This window comes from Ammospiza nelsoni, chromosome 12 (genome assembly GCF_027579445.1).
Source record: "Ammospiza nelsoni isolate bAmmNel1 chromosome 12, bAmmNel1.pri, whole genome shotgun sequence".
Classification (NCBI taxonomy): Eukaryota; Metazoa; Chordata; class Aves; order Passeriformes; family Passerellidae; genus Ammospiza; species Ammospiza nelsoni.
The window spans coordinates 3,215,367-3,237,486 of NC_080644.1; the positions used below are offsets into that span (position 1 = coordinate 3,215,367).

Sequence of the window (22,120 nt, forward strand, 5' to 3'; positions counted from 1 at the left end):
CACCACCCTCCCCAAACCTTACTGGTCAGCAGATCCTCAGGCACAGCTCACTGCTGGCTTCTGCTTGCCTTTGAACACAGTTGGTGGTTACAACCCTACAGCACTGCAAATTCAGAAAATGAAGGCAGAGAATGTGTGGACATGCTACAGACAGACTGCCCTTGGAATTGTGTGCCCCAGTTCATCTGCAGTTCCATTTCTCTCAGTCCTTTGCCACCTCCTCACTGCTCTTCCCTCCCTACCATGGCTCCTTAGCAGCCATCCCTCATAAGCAATCATCCTCCCTGCTAATCACTCTTCTGAAAAGCTGTTTCTATTTCTTACTGCTCCAAGCTCTTGTGCCACAGCAGAGCAGCACAGGGAAGCATGGCCTGAGTGCTGGGGACTAAATCACAGCCCCTCTGCCCCTCCTCATCAATTTGACACTGACAAAATTCCCTCCTGAACCTTCTCTGGCCTAGAGTTACATGAATTCCTGGAGTCTCTCTGAAATCCTGTTTTAATATTTCACAATTTATGCACAGAGTATTTCAGCTTTTCTATCAATACATTTCTGCTTGGTAACTCCCAGTTTGAATGCTGACTGTGTTTTGCATAAATTAACTAAATTGCAGCCCTTCTGTTTCATTGGTACTTTTTGTCTGCTTCCATCAGGAACAATGTCAGGGAGATTGCAAGCTGACTACAATTCTCTTTCCTAAGCAAGAGAAAAACATGTAAGAGCCCAATCAGCACCAGTTTCCTGATGCCTGTTGGGCTTTATTGTACTCTGGCATTTAACAATTTCTGTTCATTTGGTTCACTTTAAGAAGGGAATGTAACAATTGCCACAGTGTTCTGAGCCTCTGGTGTGTATTGATAAATATGGAACAGGTGTAACAACAGCTTCTTTTTCTTTCTCCTTAGAAACTCCCTGAGCTAAAAAGTTGTTTGTGCAATGCCAAAGCAAGAACAGAACTCTGCTGCCAAGCTCCACCACTCAGCTTCCAATGGAGATGTGCAACAGGCTGGATGGAGTTCACAGGTGAGACAAGACCAAGCTTGGTGTGAAGCTGCCAGGAACACAAAACTCTGCTCAGGTGCTGCCTGAGGCTTCCCTGCAAGTTCCATATCCCTACAGGTAGAGAAAGTTCCATCAACTGATGGCAGATTTTAAAGATTCTTTTACTACACAGCACAAGGAATTCCACATTCAGCCCTGGTTTGGCAGACAACAGTGCTTCCACCCAGGAGAGGTTTCATTAACCAAGAAATGCACTCACATCTCACCCACAGCAAAAATCAGTTACCACAAGTTGGTTTATAAAACAGTCACAGGATTTATTGAGATAAATACAAAGTTACATAGATTCTTTATTCTGACAAATGGGTGACACTTCCAGAGTGTCCCCACTTAACTGGGCTCTGAACACCACGGTGTAGTGACACAGCTGCCACATGCCCATCCCACCAGGGCCACAAGGAGGCTCAGACCTAAACAACACGACCAACATGCTTTGGATCACAAGTGCTGGCTCATTCCCTACAGCATCCCAGCAATATTGCACCAACTACTGTTATTGTCATGTTCCTTAGCTGGAAATGCTGAAAAGTGATATCCTTACTGCTGCTGTGCAAGTGGATGGACTACCTAACTTTGCTCCACCCGACTTTTTAAATACATATTTTTGCATAATTTAAACAACCCAGAGAACTGCACGTGAACACACTCATTGCATACATTTGTCTAGACAAGACATAAAGTGCAGCCTTTAGTCATGCTGAAATCATTTCTAGTTTAAAACTAAACCAAAAGGACAAACTTGCAGAGGGTAAATCTGGGTCACAGACCTGCACATTGTCTACAAAAATCCCATCCCAGAGCTATGCTGGCCCCCATTAGGACATGCAACTGTGGAGTGTAACAGGAGGTTTTAAACACCTGACTGAAATCACCTCGTTCAAAACCAACCTGAATTTGGGAGCCAGAGAGGTACCAAAATATTGTTAAAAAACAAAGAACTTTGTTCAGCCTTTTAGTGAACTTTTATAGCTGGTGGCTTACCCTTGACACACATCCTAGTTAAAAACTCCTACTGAACACTAACCAAACATGCTAAACCCTATGGAAGCTTGTGTTTCCCAGTGGATTATTGCAAGTCAAGGAATTATTGAAGGTGATCTGACAAACAGCAACCTGGCTTGGGTTAATGTTCAGGGTATTTCATTTATATACAGTTATTTCAAACATACTTACATATACACACACTTAAAAAAATCTGTTCAGTGCTGAGAAATTTAATGAACTGATAATAAAAAACAGAAGTGAAACCTTGTCAGAAAGGCTTTAGAAAATCTGAACTGTTAGAAAATATCAGTATAATGCCAGCATTAGGAAAAGATATTAGAACTAGAAAAAATTAATTTGAGGGGTCTTTTTGTTAAGAAATTGTAATCATAAAAAGTCTGTACTGAAGAAGCATTTGTTTTAAATTATAAAAAAACTGTAAAAAATTAAATGTAGAATATTGCAGAGTTTACACTGTTTGCTGCAATAGCAGTGGTGTATTTCTGCCTGCAACTTCCAAACAGCATTTTGTGATCTTTCAAGACAAACATTTGCTACAAATACTGTACATATTATAATACATGACTGGTTAACTCACACAAAAGTGAGCCCTCCCAAAATACAGAACCCAGCTGAGGAACCTACTCACTGTATTGCCACATTCAAACAAAACCAGAACAGGTATTTCTGAAAACCTTCCCCCATGTGAACTACTTACTATGGAACATGAAATAAGGGTGAATATTTACAGGTCTGCTGAGGAGAAAGGACTCTGCTCTCAGAAAGAAAGTAACTTATCACATGAAAGCATTTCTTTAGTGTTTAAGCATTAGTTTTTGAGCTGGACAAAGTTTCAATCCACAATAAAAAAAAGACTGTTTTTTTTCCAGGACCCACATTATTGCAGATTTGGGATCCAAAAGAAGACAGGGTCCAGCAGAAGTATAGGCTTTACAATTTTTCTGAGGCCAATTTGACTAACACAATTCTGCTCTTTCTTCCAAGCCCCTGTTCCAACAGACAGGAGCCATCCCACTTCACCTCACATGTCTGACTTGGTGTTTGCCCCAGAGCTTGCCCTACAACCCACAGAGGCTGCAGAGCCAACTGTGGCACCACCTTTCCCCTGAACATTTCCCCACTGGGGTTTTGCAGAATTTAGAGCTCCTTTGTTTCTTAGGAGAAGCTGTTTGGGGTTTAAGCAGTGGGCAGGTTAAAAGGTGTTTGTTAAATGAGGTGTGCATGTAGAACACACAGACCCAGGCCTGTATCTCTCTGTAATTCCCTTGTACAGCTCCTGGTGCAGAACTGAATCTCTCCACTCAAGTGACCTTTGCTGGGGCAGAGGAGGAATTTTCCACTTAGGAGCTCTCCATTCTGCCTGCTCCTGGGAGAGGCAGCAGCAACAAAACCTGACCTGTAACACCTGCAAGGGCACTCAGAAATGTTGCTGTTATGATCTGTTAGCACTGTAAGGGTATAGCTCAGAAGGAACAAATTAATGGAAACCTCACAATATACAAAGAATCTTGAGCTCTCTGTACTTTGAAAAGTATCACACACAAAAATGACCAACCAATGCTTAATTCTAGTAGTGAACCTACTTTAAAAAATGAAATGATTTTTGAGTTATTCCCACTGATACAGAATTAAGTTCTTCATAATTTTTTGTTACAATTCAAAACTATTCACATATATACACTTTTTTTTCAAATAAATGCAGTAGGTGGAACAGTACAAAGATTATAATAAAAGTGAGGAAAGAACAGCTTCAGGAAAGTTTGCTACAATCAGGTTTTAAGATTTAGCAATCTTTTTAAGCTTATAGCAAACTTGTACTAACAGAAATATTTTGTTAAAAAATGAAATGTAAATTCCAATTATGCTTAAACACAGAGTACGGTGTAAGACTTTACAGACAGTACTGAGGTGCAGGTGAGGTCAGAGTTATCACCTCCATTTATAACGGGAAAACCAAAAGGAAGGAGTTACTCACAGGAATCAAACACACCGCTGCAGATGAAACAAGGTCATGAAATGGAGACTGCAACATTTCTCAACACCCCCTTTCCTGCTCAAATAGGTAACAAAACCCACCTTGTCTGTCCTCATTACTCACACTAACAGCAACTAGGTGAAAAACCATCCTGCTGTTCAGCCTTCACTGCACAACAACTCCTTATTGTTTTTCAATGGTGATATTGTCCATGTTATCCTGTTTCAGTTTTATGGTGGCAAAGAAAGACACATCTTGATCTCTGTCAGACTGCAGGGCTAGAATGGTTTCTTCTGCAGCTTCTAGATGAGGATTGCCAACACTTTTAAAATAAGCTGGAATAAGGGGAGAAAAAAGACAATTTAAATCAAATCCAAAGGAATAAACCCTAGAGCATAAGTAGTGCAGAAATACAGAGAATGCCAAAACCATCTGGGGCAGTTTATCCAGCTTACAGTCTCCTTACAGAAACCACAGGAAACTAAGGAAGCTGACAGATAAAGAGAAATATGCTGCTTCTGATTCATCTTATTAGCTACTTAAATACTTCTAAGATAAACTTTTTTGCCAAGCCCTAAATAGAAATGTATCAATGAGCAACAGGAAACTGCTACTGTACAACACATTCCAAACATTTTCCATACTTTATTCTGACAAAAAGATAGGAGATTTCTGTGCTTCTTTCTCTGAATAATCAGAGGGCAGGACAGAAATTAGATCTGAGATTCACCAGAAGAGCCCAGATGGGTGTTCAGGAGGCTGGACCCGCAGGCAGAGCTGCCGCGGGCGGCTCGCGGGGCCGCAGTGCCCCCGTGTGGGGCCGCTCGGCACCTGCAGCCCCCTCGGGATGAGCGTCCCATCGCACCTTCCGGGGCTGCAGAGCCACTGCAGCACTCTCAAATCTGAATCTAAATCCTAGATTTCAGTGCGTGGCTCTGTTTTACAGCCTTGCACCGACTGAGCTGCAAGAGCTGTGCTCCAGAGGAGAGCCCGAGGTGCTGGATCTTTCCAAGGGAATGGAGGACCACACCTTTCTCCAGCAGTGTCTGCCTGAGAGCCTTGGCCAGCAGCACCCTGACGTTGGGCACAGGATCTGATGCAAGGCTTAGAAGGCTGGGGAGTAAGTGTTCAACAAACTGGTCCACAGGCATGCACTCCTCTTCTACTACAGCCTATGAGAAAAACACAGAACAGAAAAAGCAAGATTTATGTTAAAAATACACTATTTGCCATTCCTTCAGTTTCTTTCCACCTTGTCCTTAATTTGGTCTGTTAAAAAAGCTCTGAATGAGAACACCTCACCCTGTGTCTCACCATTTTGAATTTCAGCCAAAGATAGGCCAGAAAGAGCAGATTAATTTCTTTCAAGAATGTTTTAAGAAATGCTGCTCTCTTGCCTGTCATCACTCTTTTCCCTTTGAATGCCCAACCCTTGCTCCTCACTGCTACCCAAGTAAGCATTTTTGGTTTGGAGGGGGTGAGTGGTGGCAGTAAAGAGGGAAATGGCTCCTGGCATCCAGCACCTGTTGGTGGTGTGAGGAGCTCTTGTGATGATCCTTTAGCCTAACATTTGTTTAATCCTTGGCCATGCATCTCTGTTTGCCTCTGGGATAGCAGATATTCCAAGGACTAGCTGTGGCAGCTGGAAGCACAGACCCAGACAGGGATCCAGCCTGGGCTGGGACAGCCAGATGCCAGCACTGAGACCACACTGACTCTGACCAAACCAAAAATAACAAAAAAAACTGTGAGTCAAATTCCAGCTTTGCCCACATGCTGCAAAGCCCCAAATTTAATGTACACATAGAAACACAGAGAGACAACATTCCAACCTGACAAATGAAGGCAAAGGCTTGTCTCCCAACCCACTTGGAGCAGTGGCGAAACCGCACCACGAGCTCATTGATGAAATTCAGTCCCAGGGCATTGGCACTGTTGGCATAGAACTTCTGCAGTATTGCTACAACCTGTGAGCCAGAGGAATGGGAAAAGGAGGGGAACAAAAAGAACAAATGAAACTTCAGCCCTTAGACTTAAAAAGGCATCATTTCATTTGAATTCTACAAGGAACACCGTATTCAATGTAGTCAGCTCTGCTTGTAGGCTTCATAACAAATTAAATTAACTCTGAGGAAAGATCAGTAGTTGGTTGTTCTGTGTTTTGTTGTGGTTTTTTTTTTCCATAGAATGGAGGAAGGTTTTCCAATTCACATATACTGGCTTTCATTCACTTCAAAGGATTTCTCATTCACATACAACCACAGAGAAAAATTTCAGTATCTGTGGCAGTCAGACAACTCAAAATATTTTATAAACTTTCCACTTCACTTTTTTCCACATTGATTCCTGTGTTTATCAAAACATCCCTATTCACACTACTGTCTGAAAACACAATGATTTCAGGTACCCTCTGCAGGACCATTTTGCTGCTCTCCTGCCAGGAAGTGAACTACATCCCCTACCAGTTTGAAGGAGATCCACCGAACTTCTGACACTTTATCAGAGCACAGAGTCAGTGCAATGTGCCTTAAGTAGTCATAGACATCATTGGGGTTGTAGAGCTCCAGGATCAGGATCAGCTGCCTGGAACACAAAGGAAACCATCACTGTACCAGGTGCAGCACCAGCCTGCTGCCATTCACCAGCCCTCACAGGTGGGGAAGGAGCACCAAAGCACCAGGGTTACTACAGAGCCCTTGGGCAGTTTGTTCTTCTCTTCACTTGTTACAGGCACAGGCTTTAATCCATCAGGGAGGCCCAGAGAAACTGTGATCCAAACACATGTACCAGTGTATCAACATTAGCCAAAAGAATAAGGAAAAGCTACAAACAGAAGCATGAGAAGCCTTTTCCAGCTTCAAACAATTACCCTGGATATTCTTGCAAAGCAGACGCTGAATATTTACCTCAGTGTAGAAATCTACATTTCAGAAAATAATTCCTATCACAGAACCACCCAGAACTCAGTCCAGCCACAGAAGCAGCAGCCACACAGAGCCCAGGCAGTGGCAGCTCCCCACCAGGGCTCAGGGAGCTGCTGTGTAACTTCTGTGCCACTGAGAGTTTGTTGTGCCAAACTACAAAGGGAGAGCAAGTCCTCAACAGGCCAAACACAGCAACAAAATAAACAAAGATCAGACTTCATCTGCAAACTATGGCTACAATGGTGCTGCAAATATCTACAGGGCTTGTAGAAAAACAACTGCAGGATGTTAATCTACTTCTGTTTATATACCTAGTCTTATAGAAGTACCAAAAAAAAAACCAAACCAACCTATTTTTTAAGAACTGATTTTTCTTTCCTACACATTAAAAACATTTTTACATGCATGTCACTAATTTTTGCAAGAGTCTTGAACTAATAAATTCTCACTGAATACTATCTATCACATTGTCATATTTCATCAGCTGCAAGTGAACCAGATCTCCATTTTAGTAAATCACAGGCATTTTAGTCATACATTACAACACAACTCATGAAGAAAAAAAAAAAAAAATCAAAAATCCCAAACACCCTCAACTCCCCCCAGATAACCCTAACAGCCAGTGGCTTTTTCCTTCCTAAAGAAAGGTTGTGAACTTTTAGCTTCTAATCTAGATGTGCTAACTTCTGAATGTAATTACTTATTTCCAAGTTAGTAATACAGATTAAAAATCAGAAGTTAACAAAATTACATACTCTGCCAGCTCGTAACGAAACCTCCAGTTCCTGCTGTTATCAGTCACCACAAATTCTTGCAGCTGGTAAAGATACTCCCTCCTTTTGTCTGCATGAAGTAGCTAAAGGAAAAACATTACTGGTATCAAACTGATAAAACTTCAGACTTGCAGTTCTCTGGTGTGTCACTATTCACACCAATGTGCATTTTCCTACTTGAAAGCCAGTGACCAATCACAAGGTGCTCCCTAAAAGCTGTGCACAGTCAGCTGAGTGCCTGGACACACACAAGTGACATCCAAAGCACAAGAAGTCATCCCTTCAGCAACACCCAAAGCACCATCTCTGGATATGAGAGTGAGGAACCAAAAGCTGAGGATCTGTGTGCATTCCACAGCAGCCCACCAGGATCTGCTCTCTTCTCTCCCAGCCCCAAACACAAATTGCTACTGGGCCAATTCTCCCAGTTTACAACAGGCAGCAGCACTTACAACCACATTTACAAAGGGTTTTCAGCTTGGTATTTTGTTGGGATATGGAGAAAAGAGAAGCAAGGCACATTAAAAGAAGGAATCGAGGCACACACACAAAATGGTAGCATGGTGAAAAACTAAACATTGATTAGATACTGAGACATGCACAGGTCATTCAAAACTCTTCATAAAATGGAGTCAGAAAAAATTTCATGTTGAGAAATTTATTACATTTTCCTACCTTCAGAAAGTCATAGAGGTGTTTGAGGACACCGATTCGCACTTCATCCAGGTCTTTCAGGAAGCCATTGAAAATTGGCACCAGATCAGCAGCTGTGAGCTGATCCCCCAGGATCACAGCCAGCTCATGGATGGAGAAGGCCAGAGTGCGCCGCACCTTCCACTGCAAACGGGCAGCAAGGGAACCGTGAGGCACCAGGACTACAACAAACAAGCTTTTCAACTACCCCTGGGTGAGGGCTGAGAGCAGGACAAACAGGGCTAGGAGAAATGTTAATCATATTTATGAAGTCTGCTTTAAATCTGGAATTTTGTATTTTTAGTGCACATTTATTCCTCTATATGAAATTATGTGATCTTATAACTACAGTACAGACTGAAGAAAAAAATCTCCTCCTCAAAATTCTGATTTTTGTTACAAACTTTTTTTTCTTACCTGTACATCTGAAGCCAGTGTCTCGTAGGTGTCCTTGAGGCAGTGCCAGTTCTGCCTGCCCAGTGTCAGGGCCACCCCAGGCAGGCTGTAGGCACAGTGCTTGGCAATCTCAGTGTCAACAGTCTGGGCCCGAGCAGGGTCAGTCATGGACAGGTACTGGTCCAGTAAAGGCTGGGGGATGATGTCCTACAGACAGACACACTTCCATTTAGGAGCAGAAAGAAAATACAGCTGCTGTGCTACAGTTCTACCCATCAGCCAGCACCAAAACACAAGAGACACAGCACCCCCTGTGTGTTACCCTCACCAAGGGTACATGGCTCCAGTGGTTATTTATCCTCTCGTCAGGACAGAGCAGTCAGCAAGGAACAGTCATTACAGCTTTATCAACACCTTGCACCCACCAAGCTCAAAGTTCCTTCTATGGTGATGCCAAACAGAGAATCAGTGACAGAGCAGACACTCAGTGCCTACCTTGCTTGCACAGGTTGCCTCTAAGGCACCAAAAAGGCAACAGAATGTTGCTAATTTTCCCATCTAAACCAGGGCTCTCCTTGAGTTCTGGAGCATTCCTTCACATTCTGCAGCTGATCCATTGCACAAGGTATCACTGCTTTAAGGGTAAGATGAATTACTCCAGTACTCCACTAAATCCATTAGATGCCATTTTAATCACCTGTAATTTTGACTTGTCATCTTCAAATGGTGGATTATTTTCTTGCTCTTTCCTCAAAAAGACACTGGTTCCTCTGTGTTTTTCCTCTGAGTCCTGTAAAAGAAGGTACCAGGTAGTGAAATGAAGGAGATTTGGTGGTGTTTGGGCTATTTCAAAGCATCACAGTGCAGAACAGAGCTCAGATTCAGAACAGCCCTGCACAGGCAGAGCCTTGTTCAGTGTGTTTATGCAAGTACAAAAAGACAACAGTTGCACACTGAGGCAAACAGACTGTAGCAGCAACAAGGGCAGCAGTAGTTAAGGTTTACTTCTAAAGAAAGCAATCTAACATCTCAAACCTAACATTCATACACATTTTGGATGGTTACTTTTAAATAGTTTTTATTCTTGAAATTAACTTAAATTATATTCAACAGAATTTAATCAGAAAAAAAACTTGCACAAGACTACTGCAAATCTTTACCTCCTGGGTCATTTGTGTGCAAACAGAAATGATAACCCTTAATGGCTTTTCTTTTGTTAATTAGAGTAAGTAGAATGTGATAGCTTGGTCTAGTAATGTTCAAAGGCTTTGGATAAAAAGTGGATCAGTTATGCTAGGACTACATAACCCCACACAGCTCAGACATGAAGCACAATGTGTACTTACTGTGCTTTTCAGCACACTGGTGCTTGACTGGTCACTGATATCACCCTGGGAGGCAGGGGATGAAAGAGTGTTCCCCTGCACCTGCTTGCAGGCAGCATCTGAAACCACTGTTTCATCCAAAATCATTTTGTTCTGAAGATTGTCACCACTTTCTTCCATTTTTTTGGTGTCACAGTCACCAACAGAATCAAACTGAGCAGCTCTGAGAGCAGCAGACAGCACTTGGACCTGAGCTGTAGAAAGCAAAAGCTGGTTATTTAGTCTTCTTTCTGCATTTAAAGGCATTAAACTTGTAATTAACTCATCTGAAAAGAGAAAAGGTAGCCCAGTAGGAGCTGCACACAAATGCTGTATTAGCAAACATTTGCTCTTGGAAAGAAAAGGCATTTTACTGCAGAGCACTCCAGAGACTTGGTGAACACAAGAAACTGAGCTGGCTATGGATGACAAGAAGGATTTGGTCCATGAAGCACAGATCCCACTATCAGGCCAAAGGGCCTGTTTCAGGTGGGTAAGGAGGAAGAACTGAAATGAGGGCCATTCTCAGTCAGCCAATATTACATGAATTCAGCTTGTAACAGGTAGCACTGTCCCTAAACCCACAGTATCTACAGTACTCAAAACCTGTTAAAACTGTCTTTAACAAGCTGTTTTCCCTTTTGTCTTTAAATCAATTTATTTTTATGCAAACAGAAGCCAGGAACAATTCCCCAGTTACTCTAGAAATAATTTAGGTCTTATGAAAAAAGCTGTTACATAACCTTCTACTATAATTTACTACTCAAGGTAGGTTCATCACCCTATGAAGATCAAGCTAATTAAAATGCAGTCCAGTGTTTTGTAAAGGCCAGAAAACCTGCTCAGAGAAAACACAGTTTTACTGTCAGAGTCCCACCTTGAACATCTGGATCATCTATGTGCTCCTGTAAGCTTTCTAGAACCTTTTTTATTTCATTGCTAGCAACACAGTTATTGCATGGCCCAGAGCAGCCATCGCTGTGCTTGTCAGCCTTGAACTGCAGCAGCTCCAGGTCCTGACTGATGTCGGGCAGAGGAGGGCGCCAGTACAGGAATGTGTTAAACACGTCCTCGGCAGGCGGCAGCCCCGGAACACTGCTCTCCTTCGTGCCTTCAGAGCCACCAGCAGCAGCTTTGTCACCCTGACACAAGGCAGACACATCTTCTCCTGGGCTGGCACAACAATCTGAACTTTGTTCCAATGAATTTTTATTTAGGTCCTCAGAGAGCTTTGTATGAACTTCTGCTGAAGTCCCCAAAGTCGATGATTCTGCTTTGATTTCCATTGGTTGTTCTGAGCTAGAAACAAAGTTATTGAAAGTAAATTTTAAGTACTCTGTAACAAGAAGTTTTCAGTTAAATACTTCATAAAAGACAGCAGCAACAACAGAAGCTTTTCTCTCAAGAAAGACAGAATTTGCTACCACTATGCTTTACTTCACTAGTTATCCCTTTGCCCTCCTGTGAAGCCAAAGTGAATTTTTCAATAATCTGGTTTACACTCCAATGGGTGACCTCACTCTTCAGACCTTTTCTGGAACTGCATTCTCAAATTGAATTTTTAGCTTTGCCAAACAACAAAACCCACTTTTTTTAACCCCTTCCACTACATCCCATCTTTCCCAGGATTTACCTGGACAGTGCAGCATTGGCACTGGAAGACATCACAGTGATATTGTTGCTTGGCTGACAGGGATTGGAATTCACATCTTGTGCTGGTGGTCGGATACTCAGTGTCCCATCCTCTCGAATGTACAGACCAGCACTTGAAGGGTTTGCAAAGGTAGAAATAAATGGGCCAAGAGACTGAAAAGCAGCCTGACGAACCTGTGGTGGTGTGAGAGCAACAGTCAGGCTTCGTGCAAGTCTCACAGAGTTGAAAAATCTAAATTTGGTGCAATTTTTAGTAAGAATCAATGTGTTCTTAATATAACAGCTTCATTTAATACCAGCTATAACCAATTACCAAGTAAGTGCCACTTAAGCAAAGGGTGATACACTATGCATGTATCTACAATCACTATACAGAAATCTTTTGGGAGTTATAAATTTGAAGGACATCTGTTTACTTCAACTCATCTATTTAACACAAGCAACCTTTTCTCAGAAGAGTATTTAAATTCATAAACTGTTGAGAGAGAGAAAACAAACTGTCTCATTAGAGATTAGTTTTTAGCACATGAAGCTCTGATCTCAGCAAATGCACTTCAGAGCACTACTAAATGTGTCCATTATTTGTTTAGGATGTGCCTGGGAGGAGGCATCCAGCCCAGAGGGAGTTACTCACCCATCTGCAGGTGTCACTGATCAGGCTGATGAACAGTGGGGACAGTTTGCTCCTGCGAACCTCTGGGGACGTGGTGTAAGACACTGCCATAAAGCATTCAGCACAAGCCTTCCTCATTCCCCACACACTATCAGAACACAGCTCAAAGAACTTGGGAATCTGCCAAAAAACACCAATCCAAAACCAATTAAAGACTAAACAAAGACTGCAGTAATATCAAAGTATTTGTTTGAAAACTGGAGACAATAAGTAAAAGAACAGAAGAAACAGGGACAGGTTAAATGCATACACTAATTAAAGGAATTGGAAAAAACCCATCTGTCTGTCACTTACTCCATTAGGAATATGTACACAACTATTTGCAGAAAGGAAGAATAGAAAGAATTATTAATGGCCAATTTTCCCTGAAATCATAATAGAATTGATGATCATCTAGTTCAGGAAAAAAGTGGTAATTCTACAACATGTGTGCATACATAAATATGTGTATATATATATATATATCTGCTGTCAATTACATTGTTAAACATGTTTTGCAAAGGAAGAACTTGGCATTTCTCTTAATTCCCAGTTTTGCTGTGTAATTGCAACCAAGGCCTTAGCCAAATCAATTAAAAAATGCATGCACACTGATTAATTTATAGAGAAGACAATAAAGGAACTCATTATTAAACTTTCTGAACTGAGAAATACAGGTCTTGCAAATTGATTTGGTTTTTACATACCAGCAGTCTTTCAGTGGCTTCTTGCCCAACTGCATTACAGATGTCACCAAAATTAGCTGCACAAATCTAAGAAATAAAAAGTCATTAATAACACTGTGTCTCTTTCAAGGGCATTAGTTTGATTATCAACTCCACCATGCATTATTTATCCCATCAAACAACTGCACATGTTTTGACTCCTCCAATTTCAGGCCTGTAACTGCGTCATGTAATATTAACTCATCCAAACAAAGAGTCACTGGAGCAAGTGTCCATACACCACATGCCTCTGGGATCAATAGCAATAAAGGTTTCTGCATGAGGAGCATCATCTGCACCAGTAACCACCAGAAGGGACAATAAGCCCCCATGAAAGTTTAAATCACTTTGAGCAACAGCTGTCAAACCCAAAGCAGGCCAGAACATGATACCAGGGTCAGGACTTAGGTGTACTGACAGCACTACCCTGGCTCAAGGTGGCTTAAGTGCTTTGCTGAAGCAAGGTTTAATCAAGGTCTCGAGTTCGTGCCATTTACAGGCCACTACAGAGCTCTCATTAAGGCAAAAGGGACATCCCCTCAGAAAAAGATGTTGGCAAAATCTGAAATCATTTAAGATAGAGCTGTGTTCATACACATTTTAGTCACTCCCTGTGCTTATTTAGAAGGCACTAAAAGCAGCTCAAATTCCAGCAAGTGCAGCTTATATTGCAAACCAAGCTGCAGCTTGGTGTGACCCTTAAGTCTACACAACTATTTTAATACTTCTTATGCTACAAGTTTCCTTTTGAACTCAAACATGAGTTAAAGTAAGTCTTACACTTTGGGGATTTCTCCTTTCAATAATAACAAATTTCTTTTTAAAGGAAGGATTTCTCAAATGTCCATTACTTCTGAATTTTGAAATAAGATGCTAGAAATTATAAAAGTTGCTACTATCCTATAATCAAGCACAGCAGCTTACAAAAAGACATTGTGCAAAACTATTAAATGTGCAAGACCAGTTATCAGTTTAACTACTGGACCCGACCTACTGGCCAAAGTCTGTTCCTTACTGAGGCACAGAAACTAGAACCATGTCAATAAATCAAAACTTCTCTTCCAGGTGCTTTGAAAGTCCATCAAGTAGAGTTATAACTAAGCTATGCAGGAAAGCATTTGAGCAGCAGCACAAACTCATTGTCAGGTGGTTTAGGGCTTGACACACACCAACCTTTCGGACTTGGAACAATTTCCCATCACTGCACAGCTCACAGAAACGAGGGAGCAGCATGTGCTCAACTGTTGTTCTGCTCAACATTGAAGCCATTTTACAGATTATCTGAAAATCAGGAAAGGAATATGAGTAAAGAGAAGAACATTATAAAGCTTTTAAGCACAGCCAAATATTCCTCCTAAAAATTACCTCAGAGAGCAAGACAGTGATTACAATCAAACAGATGAAACTGCTACACATTATTTGTATTTCCATACACCTGTTTTATGTAAAGCACAAACACAGCTTTACTTTCAATCATTATATGCCAGAACATAACATTTCTGCATTTAACTCCTTGTCTTTTTTATCTGATTTAAATAGACTTTTTATTAATAGATTTGTTTTCAAGGTGTTTGCAATGTGCAAACACTGGCATTTTGTATGAAGAAAAAAAGCTCCATTGCACTAAGGATCTTATAAAAACCACACTCTTGGAGCATATTAGAAACATCCCAAGCTTCAGCATGCAATAAGAGATTGGTCTTTAACAGCTCAGATACTTAAAGTGCACAGTCCCAGCTCTATAGGCTCAGATACCACAATAAAATAGAAGTTTGCCATACAGCAGGAGACAAAAAAGGGAGTGCAAGAAAAATGAGTTATTTATGTGAGCCACTGCACACTCTGCAGGAATGATGAACGGAATTTTAGGAGTTAACAGTGTAAAGGAAGTTAGCAACATGCTCCTTAATTCAGCTTTCTCTGAGGAACCATCAGTTTCCTCTACCAACACAAACCATGTTTCTGCTGTGAAAATCATGTGCTTTGGGTTGGGTGTTTCCTTTCAGCTGTAATTCTTGTGTTTGCAAAAGGAGAAAGTGAGGGGCTCTGATGCACCAGGGGTTTAATGCTTACACAAACATCATCAGATTACAGTCCCCATCTTTCTGGTTTTATTTTTAAAAAAATATTGAAGCTTTCTACCTTCACAAAAAAGAAGCTTTATTCCTTTCTAGGAATGCTTGTCCTTGTAATAGAATGCTCAGCAACTAAGGAAGAGACCATTCAAGGACTTTCCTACAAATTTTCAAACTCCTAAAAGGCATCTGGTGCTCAGATGTCATCCTGGAAAATTGCCTAAGCAATTCCCAACTCTCAAACAAGGAAGAGGAAAATCTAGCTGGTAAAATATTTTACAGGTCAAGTGTCAGATATCCATGCTGAAATGTAATTACACACCAGCACTTTTCTGTGGAGTCAACTGGTTTCTTGAAAGTCACCAGGCAATGTTTTTTTCAGAACACTTCAGAACAGAGATCAGGTCACATTTCCACAACATTACTGTGAAACCTGGTAAAGCAAATGTAAAGAACACTCTGGGGAATGTAACAATCCTAACAAGAATTTTAAAAAAGGCTGCCAAGGACCAATTGTATTTTAAAGCTATTCAGCTACTATTTTGACATCATTTGGCATCCTGAAGCATAAAGATGGTCTCTTTAAATCTGATATTTTCAAAAATGCAGAATAAAAATTAAAGACTTGCTTTGTTAAAGGAAAAATCCAAACATCTTACTGAATAAACACAGAGTTTGATGGCTTACTTTTTTAATGTCAGCACTATTCCTGGACCTCATCTTAATCACCACTATAAATTAATGTTATCAACTTACATTGACAGCTTCCACCTTGTACTCATCATCACTGTCAGGAGCAGAGAGGTCCAGCAGAATTGGACACACCTTATTTTCAATGTCACTCTGAGCCACAAGATCTTGTTCCAGCAGAATCAGCAGTGCTTCCTGGCCTGCCTTTCTGACCTATAAACAAACACACAAAACCAGTCTGTCACTATAAAAACAACATTTACAGATACAAGAACCACAAAAGCCTCTATGCTTTGAATGGACACAAAAAAAAAAAAAAAAAAACCCAGAAAAAAAGTCTTAGTTTTATTATCATAAGGAATTAGTAACAAATATTAAAGTTTAATACAATCATTAGATGGCATTTCATCACATTCTGAAAATAAGATAAAAGATGAAGTAGAAGACAGAGTTTTCAAGTCATGACTCCAGTAACAGATTCTGTCCATGTGCTGTCAGACAAATCCTGAAGTCTCCCATTATCTATCTGCTAAGGGAAGTACTAAAAACAAAAACCAAAAATACAAAAAAAAAAAAAATCAGACCTCCCTAGCAGAATGTACTGAAACCAATAAACACAGAGCTCTACATAACAGCCAGATATCAACCAACATGGAATTTTCTCTTATCCTTTCTCATGCCTTAAATTCACTGAACCACACAATTTTCCAAGGATTCAACTCCTGTTGTTTGTTTTTCCTACCTGATTGTTAACATCTGTGAGGTACCTCACTACTATGGGCATAAGGTATTCAAAAAATGCTGTTGGGAATTTTGGTCGACTTTCTTGTAGAAAGATGGCAATGGGAGGAATCTGCTCTATCAGCTCTGTGCGAACAGTGGGCTCTGGAAATACAAGTCAGGTTACATTGGTAAACATGAAATGAAGATCAGGTATCTTAAAAAAAAGGTAGCATTTTTCTTTATGTTTTCACAACAGGAAAATTAAAATAACTGAAACATAGAAATAGCATCACTGAGATTGCCTGCTCTTAAAAGAAAGCTGAATAAAACAGAGTAGCCTTACATACATCATCACAGTTCAGAGACTTGGGAGCAGGTCCCAAATCGATCCAATAAAATGAGATAAGCTAGAAAATCAGTCACCATGAATGTATGCATAAGAACTATTAAAACACAAAACTGCTCTGTGCCACTTAAACCAAATACAACAAATCAAATTTAACAAATTTCTTGAAAAATGTTGCTTGAGGCCCTATACTAAGAATAGGCCTTTTATTTAACATTTACCATACAAAATATTTCAAAACCAAGAGATAAAAATGAATCTGTTTCCACTGACAGATCTTCCTGCTGGATGATTCAACTTCCTTAGTTCATTCATTGTCTTCTCAAAATCGGAAGTCAGCATTTCCTATGTTGCAATTTACATAAAATAACTTACACAAATTAAAAAACAAACAAAAGCAAACTTTCAAACCTGCATCTTCAGAGAGCCTGACCACTATTTCCATCACAGTCAGAAAGTCCTCTTCATTGTTACTGAAATCTCGAAAGACATCCAGAAGACCCCTGGCAATAATTTGTCTGTGGAGTGAACACAACAATTGCCTTAAAATCCAGCCAGTGCCTCTTAGATGGGATGCAAGGGGAACTTATCACATGTAAATGGCACCATAAAACAGATCAAGCTGTTCTCTGAACATTGCAATACCAACAAAATAAAAATGGAATCAAGAGATCTTATTTGATAATCAAGGCTGAAAAATCTCTTTTCATGGAAGTGTTATACAAGTTATTCAAATAGAAATAACATCAGGCATGTATTTGGGAGAATAATGAAAGACAGTAACATCTTAACATGCACAGTGCACTCAGACTCAGGCACCACCAGGTGTGCCAGCTGTGCCCTTACCTGTTAAATACATTATCACTGAAGGCATATTTCTCCAGACGAGCCAGTGGAGTTAAGTTATCCTGGCCAGGAATATCCAAGAATGCTGTTATCCTCATGCTATCACAGTCTGGTCCATAATCTTCAAAGCCAACTTGAAAGACATGAAAAGTAACCCAAAAAAAAAAATAAAAATCCAAGAGTCAGCAAGAGATGTTACAATGTAAAATACAAGAAACCAGTAACTATTTCTTTAAAAGAAAAGTAATTGCACATCACTGCAAACAGCTTACAAAATCATCTTAAACTATATCTAATGAAGTTGAGTATAACACTTGCACACAGACTTGTAAATCCAAGCTTTAAAATTTAACTGCCAAAATCCTTGGCTTTAAACACTTTACTTTGCCCTTTCAGTGGAGGATCCACATGCATTGAGTTAAGAGGGCTCAGCTGACACAATTGCAGATCACAAACTTTGGGAAAAAACTTCAGCTTCACAGAACTTGTGAAGGTGCTGGGAGCTCCCTGCTGCACCTATCAGCTATGGGCTTTTTTTTGTGTAAACCCACTCTTCTCACACTTTATATGTTAAAAATCCTTCTGTTCCAAGCCTCAGTTTGTTCCCAAATTTCCTATGTAAAACCCTGCTTTCCAATTATTCAGCAAAAGTCAAAATACTGTCAGAAATAGAACTCAGTAAAAAAGGAAGTCATCTGAACATACTTGGAGAAAAATGCTATATCTGGGTCTTCAGGAGAAAAAAAAAAGCAGATTGGTTTAAGGTCTCCAAGGAGCCCAGGTGAGTTAAAATACTACAGAAGCTCCAAAATCTGCTTTTCTCGCAGAGAACGTGCTCAACAAATCAAATAGATTTCAAACAAACAGAACCGTGGGGTTAGATTAAACATTGACATTTCAAATGTGCACACAGATACAAGTGAACCCACAGCCACACAATAGGAAACAGATGCTAATGATTCCCAGCTTTTTAAAATGATGACATATTGCACTGGCACCCTTATTCCCCTCCACTGGTCATTATTATTTCTCATGCCCGCTCCTTACAGCAGGGTCTGTCTGGTTCAAAACATTTTTCTGCACAAGTGTAAACAATTTACAGAGCTCAGGTCTGTCTGGGATAAATCTGCTCCAGGACTTCCCCCAGTCAGAGCAGCTGAAGAGGGAAGATGCAGATTTGCTGTGTCCCTGACAGCTCAGGGGAGTTACAGTGTCTGCAGCATTGCACATTTCCCTTCTGAGGTTGCAACAAACTCTGGCCATCCTTATGTCTGTGCAATTATTGTGTATATATTTGAAATTCACACAGACCAGACACTCAGTAGCTGATTTTTGAGCTTAGTCACCTGTTACACAAAGAAAGACTGATTAGAATCAATATACTTGTCATTAGCTTTGCCTAGTTCCCACCTGTCCCTAATTAGAAACACTTTAACAATTAAAGCTATTAGTTCACTTCAAATAGTGCAGAATTCCTACCAATTCAAACAACAATTAAATAAATCCCAGTTCTAACTTTGACTACAATACCACACCTGGGACTAATCTTGTAAACATGATGTACATGTTTAATTTTACTGCATGGAGCAGCTCCATTATTCATTTAAAGTTCTTAAGCACACACCAGTGCTTCCAAGAGCAGAGAGAAAACAGAGCACCACTACTTATGCTCAGGATTGAGAGTTAAATACCTGACATTTTTTCCATACACTCTCACTACACATAAGTAAGAAATAATCATGGCAGAATCCATTTTGTCTTCTCTCAAGAATTTTAGTTTTCTTTTTCCATAAAATAGGACACCATGGATACTCAGAGGTTTCAGAATGCATCAAGTCCTACAAAGTAAATCCCAAATACTGAACCAGTATTTCTTATTCTAATGTTCCTTCACAGGTACATCTATTATTCAGTATTTTCTCCTCTAACTAGATCAAAAAAGTGAGCTTGAAATCTGTTCACCCATAAACAGAAATAAATGTGACAGTATTCACAGCTGAACTTGAGTTCACTGTGCTTAAAAGCTGCTCAGAGGTGTGAGAAACTCAGGGTCACAGGACCTAGTGGAGCAATTCAATGTCATCCCCCAGTGTCACCATTCAGATTTCACAGCACAAACCAGTAAATACCAGCACCCAGCACCATGCTTTAATCAGCTCAAGAAGGTAATTTTCCCTCTTGGTGTTTGTAGAAGGAAAAACAAATTATTTAAATACTTTCTTATTAATTACACAAAGGGCATAAATAAGCTAATTCTTTCTTCCAGATGACCCATTACCTTATGAAAAACAAGTTTTAAGCTGCACTTGATTTTAGCTAGATTTTACTACAGCTTTTTCTCATATTCAGAATAAGTCCCTAGACTTCCTGTTTCAACACAATTGACCTTCACTGTGCATGACACTATTGCACCTATTTACTCAAGCAAGTAAGAATCCAGTTCCAGTGATTTATTTCACTGAGGCTTTCCTAAAACACACCCTGACCTCTCTCCTAGCCTGGTCTCTGGACAACGTTACCTTAGTCATGGGACACCTGAACTCTGCTACAACAGAGCTCTTAATTCCATAATTCTAAAGGCAATGTCAAATTAATTAACATAATCAAAGAATATTTTTAAATAGTTCAATTTTCATAAATCTCTAACAGGTACATTTATTTCCATGCTCATCCTGGAATGGGTAACTTCTTTAATGAATTACCACTTATGGCACAACTGCCTTTATCTGGACATTTTTATTCACTCAAGTTTTGCCTTACAAGCATCAAGCCTCTTAATCAACTTAGCAGACAAATCTGTTACAGTCTAAACAGAACAGCCAAGGAGTGAACACTAATGGACAACAAACACACCCAGGGATGGTCCAAGGCCAAAACCCATAAGGAAACAACCTTGAAGTTTGCCTTTATTTTTGCTTCTTACACTTTGCACAGTGCTACCTACTAGGGAAAAGCAGAAACCTCAGAGGCTGAGAGCAACAACCAACAGAATTCCACAGAAGCAGCTCCTCCCACAGAGGCAACATCCCTGCACATCTTCCAAACGAAAGACTTTAGATCCCAGTTGTATTCCAATATTTCCCCACCTTTCTCCTAAATCAGCTTTCTCACGCTCAGCTGGGAAGGTGGGTGGGATGGGTCAACTTGTTTCACATTTCCAAGCGGTATCAAGCAATACAAGTCTTGTGAGAAACAAAGTTTCACACAAGAAATGAATACAACATCTTTCTTTTTAAATAGAAAAGTCAATCGAAAGCGTCAAGGAAGCCTCCCCACAGAGAGAGCTGCTTTCTAAGGCATCGGGAGTTCGTATCACTGTCAGTCAAAGCTTTATCTCCTGAAGTCACAGCGCTGACCAGGCTGGCTCAGGTCTGACAGGTGTCCAGCTCCTCTGGAACACAGCCCGGGATCACCGGGGTGTGTGACGGAGCCGTTCCCTGCTCTGGGACCGTGGCTCGGTACCCAACCCAGACCCGAATTTGTGCGATCCAACCGGAGCACGCACGGAGATCTTCGGTTCACCCCGAGGTGCGCTCGCAGCACATCCCCGGGATGCAGGAGCAGCGGAAAACGCGTCCTCACAGCCCCTGCAGCTTTGGAAAGTCTCCTTGCTGAGCTGAGCAATCCCTGGGCTAAGTATCCTAATTCCCACTGACAACAGGAGCGGGGCTGATCCCCTCGTCCCTCCGTGCGCCTTTCCCAGGCTGCCGGAGCTGCTGTTTACACCGAGCCCACCGGGCACTGGAAGCAGCGGGGATAGTCCCAACACCCCGGGAGCCTTCACCTGCCAGAACTGCCACAAAATCCTCCCCTCGCCCTCACCGGGGTGCAAATGCGGAGGGGGAAAGAGGGCGACAGGAGGACCCCGGGAGGGGAGCGCGGGCCTGAACAGGGAGCAGAAAAATAAAAAACAGTTACTCACAATCATCTAAGTCATCCTGCAAATCCACAAAATACAAAGGGATCCCTACAAACAAAAAACAGAAGAGAGATACCAGGGGGTTGGTTTCGGAGGGACGGCGGCAGCCCGGGCTGAGCCGCCCGCCCGCCGGCCCCACTTACCGGCCATCTTGGAATGGACATGGGCGAGGAGGAGGAGCGGGAGGGCACAGGGAGGAGCCGCGGGTGCTTCCTGTCGCCGGGTCAGCCCCGAAACGCCACCGGGTGAAGGAGCAGCGGCTGCCGGGGGTCGAGTGATCCCTCAGCGCCCAAGGGGG

General features: G+C 41.2%; 1 protein-coding gene across 2 annotated transcripts; it reads right to left on the reverse strand.

Annotated features, from left to right (window-relative positions):
* Positions 1-1,295: 1,295 nt before the first annotated feature.
* Positions 1,296-22,089, reverse strand: LOC132078561 (serine/threonine-protein phosphatase 4 regulatory subunit 1-like). 2 transcript variants are annotated; one of them, XM_059480791.1, is made up of 20 exons: positions 21,966-21,999; positions 21,826-21,870; positions 17,904-18,036; positions 17,469-17,575; positions 16,731-16,873; positions 16,055-16,201; positions 14,397-14,504; positions 13,206-13,271; positions 12,481-12,639; positions 11,827-12,020; positions 11,071-11,492; positions 10,176-10,408; positions 9,527-9,619; positions 8,851-9,036; positions 8,416-8,577; positions 7,723-7,823; positions 6,506-6,626; positions 5,876-6,010; positions 5,074-5,215; positions 1,296-4,378 (listed from the first exon to the last, which is right to left on the reverse strand). In XM_059480791.1, the coding sequence occupies exons 1-20, from the start codon at positions 21,970-21,972 to the stop codon at positions 4,227-4,229; spliced, it is 2,856 nt and encodes a 951-aa protein (XP_059336774.1). In that variant the 5' UTR covers positions 21,973-21,999; the 3' UTR covers positions 1,296-4,226. The 2 variants fall into 2 exon arrangements, with proteins under 2 accessions (XP_059336774.1, XP_059336775.1); XM_059480792.1 differs by lacking the exon at positions 21,826-21,870 and having other exon boundaries at positions 21,966-22,089.
* Positions 22,090-22,120: the final 31 nt, after the last annotated feature.